The sequence below is a fragment of the Oncorhynchus keta genome, chromosome 13, assembly GCF_023373465.1.
Source record: "Oncorhynchus keta strain PuntledgeMale-10-30-2019 chromosome 13, Oket_V2, whole genome shotgun sequence".
In the NCBI taxonomy this organism is placed as follows: domain Eukaryota; kingdom Metazoa; phylum Chordata; class Actinopteri; order Salmoniformes; family Salmonidae; genus Oncorhynchus; species Oncorhynchus keta.
The window spans coordinates 21,022,655-21,034,832 of NC_068433.1; the positions used below are offsets into that span (position 1 = coordinate 21,022,655).

Sequence of the window (12,178 nt, forward strand, 5' to 3'; positions counted from 1 at the left end):
CTCATGTTTTTTAAAGAGCCAGAGGGGCAGGTCGCATGCTGGTTGGAGGAGCTCCAGCTGTACGACTTCACCGTTGTACATCGGGCCACTCTAACGGTGGCCCTGTACTGCACACGGGAGCTGAGAGAGGCCCATGAGAGAGAGCTGTGTGCGGAGGAGGGGGTCGGTGCCTCAGTATGCCAGGTGAGCGTGCCTGTCTGCTGTGAGCTGCAGGCTCTCAAATTGGCTAAATGGAGGCAGCAGCAGGACACAGATCTGCAGCCAGTGCTAGAGTGGGTGGAGGTGCGGCTTGCTGATGACATGCTACAGTGAGCATGGAAGGAGCCAGCTACAGGAGAGGATAGGTGGCAGGTGGTGGTCCCCAAAGCACTGTGGGAGGCTGTGCTCTAGAGCATGCATGGAGGAGTAGGGATTGGACAGTTTGGGAGTGGACGGAGTCGGGCCGTACCCCACCACAGACCGTGGAAACCGCTGGGTGTTTCTCGACCATGGACTATTTCACAAAATGGCCTGAAACCTACACTCCAGGAAGCAGAGACCATCGTCGATGCCCTCACAGCCATATGTTCAGCAGGTTTGTCGACTGAGTCCATTCACAGCGACAGTCCCGTGTGTTCGTCACCATGTGTGAGTGGCTGGATAGGCACAAAAGCCGCACCACTCCGCCTCACCCGTAGAGCGATGGCCTCGTGGAGCACTTCAACAAAACGCTAGCGCAGCAGCTGGCCATCATCTCTGATGAGAAAGAAAGAAAGAAACGTAGTTGCCCCAAGCTGGAGAGTCACTGGGTGGGACGGTGCATGGTCCTGGATAGGATGGGAGAAGATGGTGTACTGGATCCAGCTGCCTCCCAGAGGGAGAAATGTGGCAGGTAATCCCCATACAGAGGGGCCTCTTCAGGTAAACCCCTCCCTCTGGAAATTAAATTCTGCCCACAGTTAGAGCTCCAGAAGTCCCGCTCCTCCTATACCCCCTATGTCACTGAGTGGTTCCCCAGAGCCACAGGCTGTGTCCCCGGTGCCCCAGAGGGATAGCCCCCTACCACAGACTGAACCGCTTATGCCTGTGAGCCCCATCACACCCGCGTAGGGAAAAAAAGGAGGCCTCCGGGTCGCTTCCGGGACTTTTTGTTCCCTCTGGAACAAGGGACTTTGTGGTGAGGGGGCTGTGTAGCGACCCTCCTGGTCAGTTATGTGGGGGGCAGGGGATCTGGGCAGGGGGTCGGGGCACCGCAGGTTGTAACCTGGCTTTTTCTTTGTGCATGGTACTTTTGCACTAGCCTGTGAGTTTTCATTGAAGGACTCAACAACTGTTGTGGACATTCGCTCATTTATGATTTATAGAGGCCATTACAATATCATACTAATTCGTGTCCCAGATTTACAATGTCTAGTCTGAGTCAGGCTGTATCTACTGCGAGAGTGTGTGTGTGTGTTGAGCCACAGAATACAGTTGTTGGTTCGAGTTTATTCAATTGTTACCAACATAATGGTCAATACGAACATCTGTGGGCATATCACCAGTTCCAGTTGGAGTTATGAAATAAACATACGTGTTAAGTATACAGTATATTATGTCTCATCTAGGTTGAGGGGAATTTGCTAGTGTACTGTATGAGAATCAGAGCCCGATACTACGAATCAGATTTCAGGAATTCTAGATAACTTTGGTCAACCCTGAGTTCAACTCGGGATAACCAGTACCACGAAAGTGGCTCACCTTTTTAGCCAGGTAAAATTTTATGCCAATTAATCATTCATAAATAACCTGCTCGGGGCAGGCTTACTCGGGGTTAAAACAATTTATCCTGAATATATTGCCTGAGCCGCGACTTGAGGACCAATGAAATCAGATTCCCTCCCTCTTGCAAAGATTTCATCATCCCGTTCATTTGAGGAAGACGACTGATTCAATATTTCATTGATCAAAAGTGTTGTTGTCTGTTAAACAATAGTAATGTTAAAATACCTACACTTTCAGTAATGTCAGAATGCATTTGAAACTTCAACGGTTAAGAGCGTTGGGCCAGTAACCGAAAGGTTGCTGGTTCAGATCCCAGTGCCGACTAGGTGAAATATCTGCCACTGTGCCCTTGAGCAAGACACTTAACCCTAATTGCTCTGGATAAGAGTGTTGCTAAATGACTAAAATGTAAAAACATGTATTATACTTGTCACATGCGCTGAATACTTGTGAGTGTGCGTAGAGTCAGTGCAAGATCAATGTCAATGCATATGGTCTGTGTAACCATTTCATTAAGTATGTAGCAGTCTTATGGCTTGGTGGTAGAAGCGGTCTCTGAGCCTGTCGGTCTAAGAGCCGATGCTCCGGTATCGATTGCCGGACGGGAGCAGAGTGAACGGTCTATGGCTTGGGTGGCTGAAGTCTTTGGCCATTTTTAGTCCTTCCTCTGACACCGCCAGATACAGAGGTCCTGGATGGCAGGGGCTTGGCCCCAGTGTTGTAATGGGCTGTCCACCCAGTTATTTCTCCTGTTGTCCAGGTTGGAGAGGGTATTGTGAAGTGCATTTGAGATTGCGTAATCTGTGGAACTGTTGGGGCGATATGAAAATTGAAATGGGCTCAGGGTGTCTAGGATGATGGTGTGTTATGATCAGCCTTTTCAATGAACTTCATAATTACAGTTGAGTGCTACAGGGCGATATTCATTTAGGCAGGTTACCTTGGAGTTCTTGGGAACAGGGAAAATGGTGGTAACTTGAAACGTGTTGGGATTAACGACTGGGACAAAGAGAGAGTGGAAATGTCAGTCAAGACACTTGCTGGTCTCTGAACATTCTCCAAGAACGCTCACTGGTATTCGGTCTGGCCCGGTGGCCTTGTGAGTTTAAACTTTTTTAAAGCTTTACTTTCATCAGCCACGGAGAGTGAGATCCGGTCTAATAGGGTTCCACCTTCCTCCCATATTGTCCTTTGAATGTTTGATGTCTCATCGGAGATCGTAGCGGGCTTTCTTGTAAGCAGTAGCTATAGCCTTTAGCAGAGCACCGATATTGCCTGTATTCCATGGTTTTGGTTTGGGTTCGTTCGCTTAGTTGCTGTGGGGATGAAGTCATCTATGCACTTGTTGATGAAGCTCGTGACTGATGTGGTAAACACCTTGATGCTATTGGATGAATCCCAGAACATATTCCAGTCTGTACTAGCAAAACAGTCTTGTAGCCTTGTGTCTGCTTCAACAGACCACTTCTGTATTGAGCACGTCACTGGTACTTCCTGTTTTGAGATTTTGTCTGTAAACAGGAAGCAGGTAGATAGTCATGGTCTGATATGCCAAAGGGAGGGTGAGGGAGGGCCTCATCCGCAAGACTCTCCCTACAGGTAACAACACACATGGATGCACGCACACACACTATTTACACACTAACATTCAAATGTTCCGTTCTCTTAACAATTGTGTTTTGTTTCAGGCTGACCGTTCAGTGTCCCTACCCTGCTAATGACATTGTCACTGTCTCTATTGAACACCCTGTCAACTCAACCTTTGCCCTCTAACCTCTGCTGCCTATTTAATACACTAGTCTCCAACAGAGGTCAGGGCAGTGGGCAGTATGTGGGTGTGGCGATAGTTGGGATGGGAGCTTTGATTGCTGTTACAGGGAAGATCCTCGGTTGAATGCCTAATAAAACATGAAAACATGTTTGCAAATTTGTGAAGTTGGTTAAAATCCCAGCTAAATGTATTTCATATAATGATCCCATTGCCAAGTGAAAATATAACTCTTGACTTGGGTCACTAAACTCACCAAAAAGGCTGCATTTACACAGGCAGCCCAATTTAGATTTTTTTTTTTACAAATCAGATCAGCTCTGAAAAATATCTGATGTGAAAAGATCTAATGTGATCGGTCAAAAGACCAATTAGTGGAAAAAAATATCAGAATTGGGCTGCCTGTGTAAACTCAGACATAGTGAAGGATTATTCTGTACCATGAATATGAAATGACATGTATAAATATCAAGCATAGACTATGTATACTGACCAAAAATATAAATGCAACCAAGATTTTACTGAGTTACAGAAAATCAGTCAATTAAAATAATTAAATTAGGACCTAATCTATGGGTTTCACATGACTGGGAATACAGATATGGATCAGTTGGTCACAGATACCTTCAAAAGAAATAGGGGGGTGGATCAGAAAACCAGTCAGTATCTTGTGTGAGCACCATTTGCCTCATGCAACGCAACACATTTCCTTCACATAGAGTTGATCAGGCTGTTGTCCCACCCCTCTTCAATGGCTGCGCGAAGCTATTGGATATTGGCGAGAACTGGAACACACTGTCATACACATCGATTCAGATCATCCCACACATGCTCAATGGGTGACATGTCTGGTGAGTTTGCAGGCCATGGAAGGACTGGGACATTTTCAGCTTCCAGGAATTGTGCACAGATCCTTGCAACATGGGGCTGTGCATTATTATGCTGAAACAGAGGTGATGGAGCTGGATAAATGGCACTACAACAAGCCTCAGGATCTCATCACGGTATCTCTATGCATTCAAATTGCCACCGATAAAATGCAATTGTGTTCGTTGTCCGTAGCTTATGCCGCCAATACCATAACCCCACCGCCACCATGGGCACTCTGTTATCAATGTTAACATCAGCAAACCACTTGCCCACAAGACGACGTACACAAGGTCTGTGGTTGTGAGGCCGGGTGGATGCGGCTTATGGTAGAGAAATGAACATTCAATTCTCTGGCAACAGCTCTGGTGGACATTCTTGCAGTCAGCATGCCAATTGCACTCTCCTTCAAAACCTGAGATATCTGTGGCATTGTGTTGTGTGACAAATTTTAGAGTGGCCTTTTATTGTCCTCAGTCCAAGGTACATCTGTGTAATGATCATGCTGTTTAATCAGCTTCTTGATATGCCACAGCTGTCAAGTGAATGGATTATCTTAGAAATGCTCACTAACAGGGATGTAAACAAATTTGTGCACAAAGTTTGATAGAAATAAGCTTTTCGTTCGTATGGAAAATGTCTGGGATCTTTTACTTCTGCTCATGAAACATGGAACCAACACTTTACATGATCCGTTTATATTGTTGTTCAGTGGAGATGGAAAACACATCCTAAGAATGGGGGAAGGAGAGGAGATGAGGAGAGGAATCGACTTCAGACTATTTAGCTGCGCCCCTAGGCTCTGGCAAGCTGGCCAACCATGTGACCCAATTAGCTAATTAATTACCTAATCACAGCACCACCCCCATATAAAAGTGCCAGAGAACATGTTACATATCAACTGTTGTTTTTTTTGTCTAGGATACTGTAAGTACGTGGTAGTTGATGTTGTGTTAACTAGCAGGTGTAGTTTACTAGCTGTTCCTGGCTAGGGTTAGACACTTCTACGGATCAATGGCTTTTGGGTGTTGGTTGGGGTAAGTTTGGTGGTGGGCTTAAATGTTTTGAATAACTGTTTTGATGCTGGCATACTTTGTTGACCTGTGCTATTGTGTTTCTTACAGAGTATTTATATTCCTGTGTGTATGGCCTAGTGTAAGATGTTCTGACCTTCCAAGAGGTAAGAAACTTAATGGGTCAGATGAGCCTTTTATACAAGCTACAGTACACTGGTATGAATTGTTGGTCAGAATCATTTAGTTTCCACCCTTCAGATTCTCACCTTGTGTCTTTATAGGGGCCATTGAGACTGCATGTCGGGATCGATACCTGTTGGTAACAACCCAACTCCAATTTGCTGGGAACGAACCTCGCTTTGAAGCAGTTGGTAAGTAGGCTTTTAACCTTAATTATGATGCAAAATGGGCCTGAAACCAGGTTTGGTCAGCTTATGAACCTGGCATCTTAACATGTCTTGGCCAGGGTTTGGTAGCTGGTGCTGACAGGAAGTCTCTCCCTGCAGTATATTTCAGTCTCACTGTGCCTGTTGGACCACTTAAGAATAAACTGATTTTTATTTAGTATTGGACTTCAGCATATTCAAATCATTTGATATGACCCAGTTCTTTACCCCTATCTAGATGCTGATGGTGTTCACCCCATCACTAAGCAGTATGGGTCAGAGTGTGGCTACATGTTCAGTATCCTTCCTCTGCCTGGCCATGCTGAACTCAGAGCCTCCTACTTCTCCTGCCACACTGACAACCAGGTTCATATATTTTCTGTGCATTGTGGTCTTTTCAAAGCCACAACCCATGGGCACACTGGTTAAATCAACATTTCAATGACATTGAACCAATGTGGAGTAGCCATTGAGTTTATATCTGTGCCCATGGGAAGGGCTTTTAAACTATATTTTCTAGTTAAATTACTACCAGGTATCTCAGTTGAAGGTCTTGTTTTTGTATTTTAGGACGATGAGTTGTTCACTTTTAGCTTTAACTTGATCACAATTGATGCGAATGGAGTGGGAGCCACCTACTCTGTGAATGCAACCTGCTCCCTCCCTCTACCCTGGTCCCCCAGAGAAGTCAGCTGTGAGGAGAACTATATGGAGGTACTGATGCATGGATCTAGACTGTATCCAGGGCTCGTGGAGGTGGGCTTGTGTTTTTATAGGAGAGTGTTGTGTTACCCTGTAGGTGTCAATGAGGAGTGATGTTTCCTGTCTTTCTGGTACAACGGATGCCTGGACTGCTGCCCTTGCTAAAGTAAGCTAAAGGCTATTTGGCAAATTGTCAATTAGATGAGCTCCACCAGTTAGGGCATGCTTGGTGGTATTGGAGACTGTCTCTTGTTCCCCATCAGGCCCACAGCTCTGCCACGTCTACCTGGCAGGTGATGTTCCAGCAGGAGGGGCAGCAGCTGATTCCCATGTCATTCTCAGAGGCTCGGGAGCTGGGCTACGTGTTCCACCTCACCCAGGGGAGACTGGTGTTCCGCTCACCCTACACACCACGGTCTGTCATGGGGTCTGTCTCCATGGTGAGGATTTAAATGTCCTGTTCAATGGCTTCCTTTATCTTGGTTGTCTTCAGGCTTGCTGAATTCGACATTAACGACCTACACTGGTGGCTGTATTCCAAGAGGGTCTTACATTGCGTTATGTTTAAAACCAGGGTTATGCAGGATGGGAAGGAAGCCACTTATTTAGACTACTGAAATGAGTCTTTTTGTACTGTTGGGAAGTACACTTCATCCTTTATTCAATTCCAGATCAATGGTTCAGTGGTGGAGGTGGTCCATCCCATACTGTTCTCCAGGCAGAGATGGGTGGTTATGATGGTGGACTGGATTGTTGCGTGCAGCACTAGTAAGTTCCAGTGCAATATCAGGTTCCACATTATCAAGGATCAGATCTGATCGTCTTAAGCAATAGTGATGGCTCAGTTAAGCAAATAATACTTTCACCTATGAAGTTATTTCAGATCTGTGACATGTTTTGATCACTTGGTTGCAGAGGAAGAATTGCTCACAGGGTCTTAACACTTGTAAACTCTTTCCAGATGAAGGGATGTATGATGGGGTGGGGCTGGTCTGGCAGACCCCCACTCTGCTGTCCCCGCTGGTCTCTGGCCTCTCTGGGTTGGAGAGCATCAAGATCTCAATGGGGGTGGATGGTCAGCTCCTGGATGAGCCCATCACAACAGAGCGAGGCTACAGCCTGGACATCAGTGACACCACTGTCCAGATCAGCATCCCCTTCAACGCTGCCGGAGGATACAGAAAAGTCAGTAGCGTACCAGGCCGGCATCTGACCATTCACATGGAGACGCTTACCTTGTATTCTGATGTAGAGCAGCTGCAAATGGCTTCAGTCACTCATGTCCTCTGTACACCTTGAATATTCTACTTTGTACCATATAACCTAATGGCAGATGCTTCATAATGGTTTCAATTCTTCCAGAGCTATGTGATGGACAACATGTACCATGAATTCTATGTGGTCCATCTCTACTATGAACAAATATTTCTTGATGACTGTGGTGTGGAGACCAGACTCCGCCTCCACAGGCCCATGAACACACCCCTTCTGATCCAGCACCTCTCCATCATTAACCGTAAGTTCTACTAGCTTATCCGAAGTGGCTCTTCAGCTCCATGGTCATGATTGCTAATGACCCTGTTGTCCTTCTCCCACCACAGAAACAGTCCTTGAGGATCGTGTGTTTACTGTTTACCTGGGGAACCTCTCCTACGATGTTGACCTGGTGGCTGTGACGCTCAATGGTCACAACTTCACCATACTTGAGGCGAATAAAAGTGGCCTCGTCATAACCATGGTCCCCCAGCCCAATAGTACCCTACATGCCTACATTCTCAGGGTGCCATTTGAGGATGCCGTTGTTCACAAGCTGGTAAAGAGAAATACTTATTTTTACTGTAATGAACTACTGTGGTTTTTCTCAGTATTTCCTCATGGCTTCTTGATAAGGGAATTTATGTTTAAAGTAATAATAGAATCTGAATGACATTAAGAGTTATGACTGAAGTATTTCACCCTAATAGTTACAGAAGCTTAGACGATGTGTTTAGACACAATACTAGAATATTGTGGGAACATTGTGTGATAAAGAGGAACTGACAACACATGTGTGAGACCAAGGACGGGAGAAAGTTCCCCCCCCCCCCTCTAAATGAGTTCATATCCATAGTACTCTCCAGAGGGGCTTCTTCAGTTCTCGATGGACATCAACTACACGTTGGTCATCATGCCTCAAAAGGAGCCCTTCTACTACCTGGCCTCAGTCGTGGCTCAGTTCAATGATGTCTGTAAGTTGACTAACTTTATTAAGAGACCTGGGCTGGAAGTGATAATTCTCAAGATTGTCTTCCGAGCCTTCTGGTTCTGATCACTGCCTAACGTGGACGCAGCCTAGCGATCTACCACTGTTTACCCCTGTCATCTTGGCACTATTGACTAAACTATTGGGCCGATCTTCTCTTCGTCAGTTCCTCCAGTCTTTAAAGGCGTCTGCAATGAGAAAAGCATCAGTTTCCAGATGGCCCATAAGCCATTTGACTACCTGTGGGAGGTGGGTGTTGGCCCTTACATTCTGAACTCAAATCTGGCAGCCAAGCGGGGCTACATCATGCAGAATGACAGCAAGAGTCTGACCCTGGAAGTGCCCCTCTTCTCTGTTGGCTACACTTATAAGGTGAGATGCTCATTGGTCAAGCGCTTAAATTGGCTTGTCGTTGGCTCAAGTAGCAGTTATGATAATTTAAAATGTACCTTCTCTTTTTTTCCCAGGACATCAATTTGAAGCAGTTCTACGGCTCATTTGAAATTCGCTCACGACTTCCTAAGACCTTGGAGGTCAAGAGTTCCTTGGCCAAAGCTTGTCTCTTCCAGACTACTGAGGTCATAGGTAACTACTAGTGCCTCATCTTTGCCTGCAACTTAATTTATTGCCTGACTGTTTGGTGTTGATCATTCACTTTGTTCTAGCCCAGCTCTAACACAACGTTCTCTAGTGTGTTCCACTGAAGGGGTGGTGACAGTGGTTACTGATGTGACTCTGGCCATCCCTGGCGCTGAACCCAACGGAACCTTTCTCCTGGACTCCACCTGCAGGCCTCAAGAGACTGATGACACCAGGGCTCTCTTTAGCTTTGGACTCCACACCTGTGGTACCAGGGTCCAGGTATAACTGTCCAACCCATACAATTTGAATCATTCAAATGATCAAGTGACTGGCCCTACCAGTGACTACTTCAAATAAGTTTGTCAGCATCTAACCTGGTAACTCAAAACTCATCTTGCTTAATTTGTTCAGCTGCATGACTTAGTTCTGGTTACATATGTCTTAGAATTTGCCCAATCCTGATGCGTCCAAATAAACACTGGAACTACTGCTGTTATCAATGCATCGCGTCATTGGTTCTGGTGCAGAATCGGTCCACGAGATCAGCAAGCCTCCATCTCAAATCGTCAGCATACAGGCTGAATATTTAAATGAATATTCAGACATTGACTGACAAGTGTCTATATTCTCATGAGGCCTGACAAGGGAACAACCATTTAGTTTTTTTGGCTTGCAACAGTTTGATATTCAATGAATCATGTTCAGGCTTGTGACGTCCTCTTGTCATCTAGGTTGACCATCAGCATGTTACCTACGAAAATGATATCAACGTTGAGCACAAGAGCCAATCTGTGAACGCAACAGTCAAAACCGGGGATACTGCCTCTGTGTACGTGACTTCACTGATAATCTACCTCATTGGTTGAATTAAAAATATTTGTCAGTCATTAACTCCCACTACAGGCGCTTGTGGCTTTAATGTTCAGTTCTCTTTTTAGGGTGATAGTTCGGTGTGTCTATCCACTGAGTGACCTATACAAGCTGTTTGCGTATTGGCGGTTTGAGGCAGACTTTCCAGGAGTTGGCACCATCTTGACTAGAGAAACTGTAAAAAGTAAGTGTTTGGTAGTTGTGCAGCTAAAGAGGGTGGTAACTGCTACAGCGTTTTACACCTGACTCTCTGTCCAATCATAGCATTTCCACCCACTACCCTTTCCACCACCACCAGAAGACCGTTGACCTCCACAACTACTTCCAACACAGGCCTTAGTCCTGGGAGGGAAATGCCTGGCATCCACCCTAGGGCTAAATACGTCAAAGTCTTCAGCTGGCAAATGAACCAACCTAAAGGAACCACTTAGGCCCAGACCCCAGTCACCCTCCATACAATGGTATGAGATGGAGAGATCTGTTCTACATGTCATATTCCTAGATGAGATCGAGCTTCATTTTATTCTCTCCACAGGAACAATTGAAACCACTGACTGAATCGAGTGTTTGCGGTGTTTTTTAATATAAATAAGTCTGGTTCTTAATAAACAAATTTCTTACAAGCTGTACCTTGTCCTGATTGTTATGGGATGTGGCTGCATCCAGTTTGGGGATTATATCACAAGTGAGGACTTTGTTTGGTAACTAAGTTGGCTAGGTAAATTCTTTGTGTGCGACACATTTGAATCTTTCATCTCAGTCACTTACGACACATGTTGGCCTTTAAGGGGTGATCAGCAATTCTAACTGTGGCCACCCTGCCACTTTTGGTCAACTGCTGCAGGATGGGGCCTGAATAATCTAAGCACACGGATCCATAAACTGCATTTTGGCAGCAAGGTGTGACCATGTTGAGGCTAGTTTTACTAGAAATTGAGTAAAGCAAGCTCGTGGCATTAAGCTATATTAGTCCAAATCAATGGGTAACTATAGATGACTCCTACTCATCCTAGAACTTAAAGCCTCTGTATACATAACAATATAAGGCTATTGCTGCTTTTCTTACCATGCTGTTTGAATGAATGAATTCAAAGGGTGTTAGAATGAGTGTCTGACCACTTGGTTATGCCTAGAATTAAGGCTCATACAGTAGAGTTATACACATTTTACCTGGATGCTTTTAAGGCTGTTAACATGTACCCCAATTCTGACCTTACACAACACACTGCATCAGCCAGTGTCAAGTTGTGTGACTGAAATGCTAAATTGTAATTCGTGGCATAGGTCTAGATTGCTCAAGTCATATCCTGGTAGAAGTGGTTCAGCCAATTAAAATCTTTAAAGTTGGCGGTGGTCCAGCTTGTTCATTGATGGAAGTGTCATTAACAGGCTATTTCAGTGTCAGCTTAGTTGATTTGCTAATCAGGGATCACATTTGACTGGTCAAATTGCTCCAGACAACTCTCCTTCAGCTAGATGCCAATGCTCATCCAACAATGGTAGGCCTATAGTTTACTTTTGGTTGGAAGCATTTGATTATGCAATGGCATAGGCCTATATCTTTGGATTTGTGTAGACAACTATTCTCACAGACAAATGTGACAGGCATTTTCAGAGATCCAGGAATCGTAAGATATTTTCAAATACTTAATTACAAAACAACGTAATGAAAGGTGTTTTGTCGCATGATCGGTGAAAACGCCACACATTCAACTCATGACTAATGGACAGCTCATGAACTAGGGTGTCGACGTTTGATTGAACTCGTATATTTAATGTCGGCTACCTGTTTTGCATGTGTTTGTAAAATTGCCTCTGCTGAGAGGGTAGGCAGTTTACCCACTTTATCAGACAAATACATTGTGGGTATAGGGACTGAAAATGAACAAAAGTATAGATAACGTTAAGTGTTGGTCGCATGATTCATGAGCTGAAATAGAAGATCCCTGAAATGTTCCATACAAAGCTTATTTCATGTTATGTGCACAAATTATTTACATAC

The 12,178-nt window shown here is 44.9% G+C and overlaps 1 protein-coding gene across 41 annotated transcripts in view; it reads left to right on the forward strand.

The window, feature by feature from the left end:
- The window catches only part of LOC118392015 (uncharacterized), a 103,251-nt gene that overhangs the window by 65,858 nt on the left and 25,215 nt on the right, over positions 1 to 12,178 (forward strand). For 7 of the 41 annotated variants that reach the window (XM_052459629.1, XM_052459622.1, XM_052459627.1 and 4 more), the window contains 7 exons: positions 8,084 to 8,295; positions 8,593 to 8,710; positions 8,891 to 9,096; positions 9,192 to 9,309; positions 9,395 to 9,585; positions 10,038 to 10,135; positions 10,245 to 10,360. The exons of 8 other annotated variants lie outside the window; for them this stretch is intronic. In XM_052459629.1, coding sequence (XP_052315589.1) covers positions 8,084 to 8,295; positions 8,593 to 8,710; positions 8,891 to 9,096; positions 9,192 to 9,309; positions 9,395 to 9,585; positions 10,038 to 10,135; positions 10,245 to 10,360 — 1,059 coding nt within the window. Of the gene's footprint in view, positions 1 to 5,248; positions 5,416 to 5,502; positions 5,559 to 5,675; positions 5,766 to 6,000; positions 6,147 to 6,350; positions 6,495 to 6,579; positions 6,649 to 6,745; positions 6,923 to 7,153; positions 7,251 to 7,443; positions 7,668 to 7,844; positions 7,999 to 8,083; positions 8,296 to 8,592; positions 8,711 to 8,890; positions 9,097 to 9,191; positions 9,310 to 9,394; positions 9,586 to 10,037; positions 10,136 to 10,244; positions 10,361 to 12,178 lie in introns of those variants that run through there. 26 more of the 41 variants (XM_052459618.1, XM_052459620.1, XM_052459619.1 and 23 more) reach the window with 13 other exon arrangements.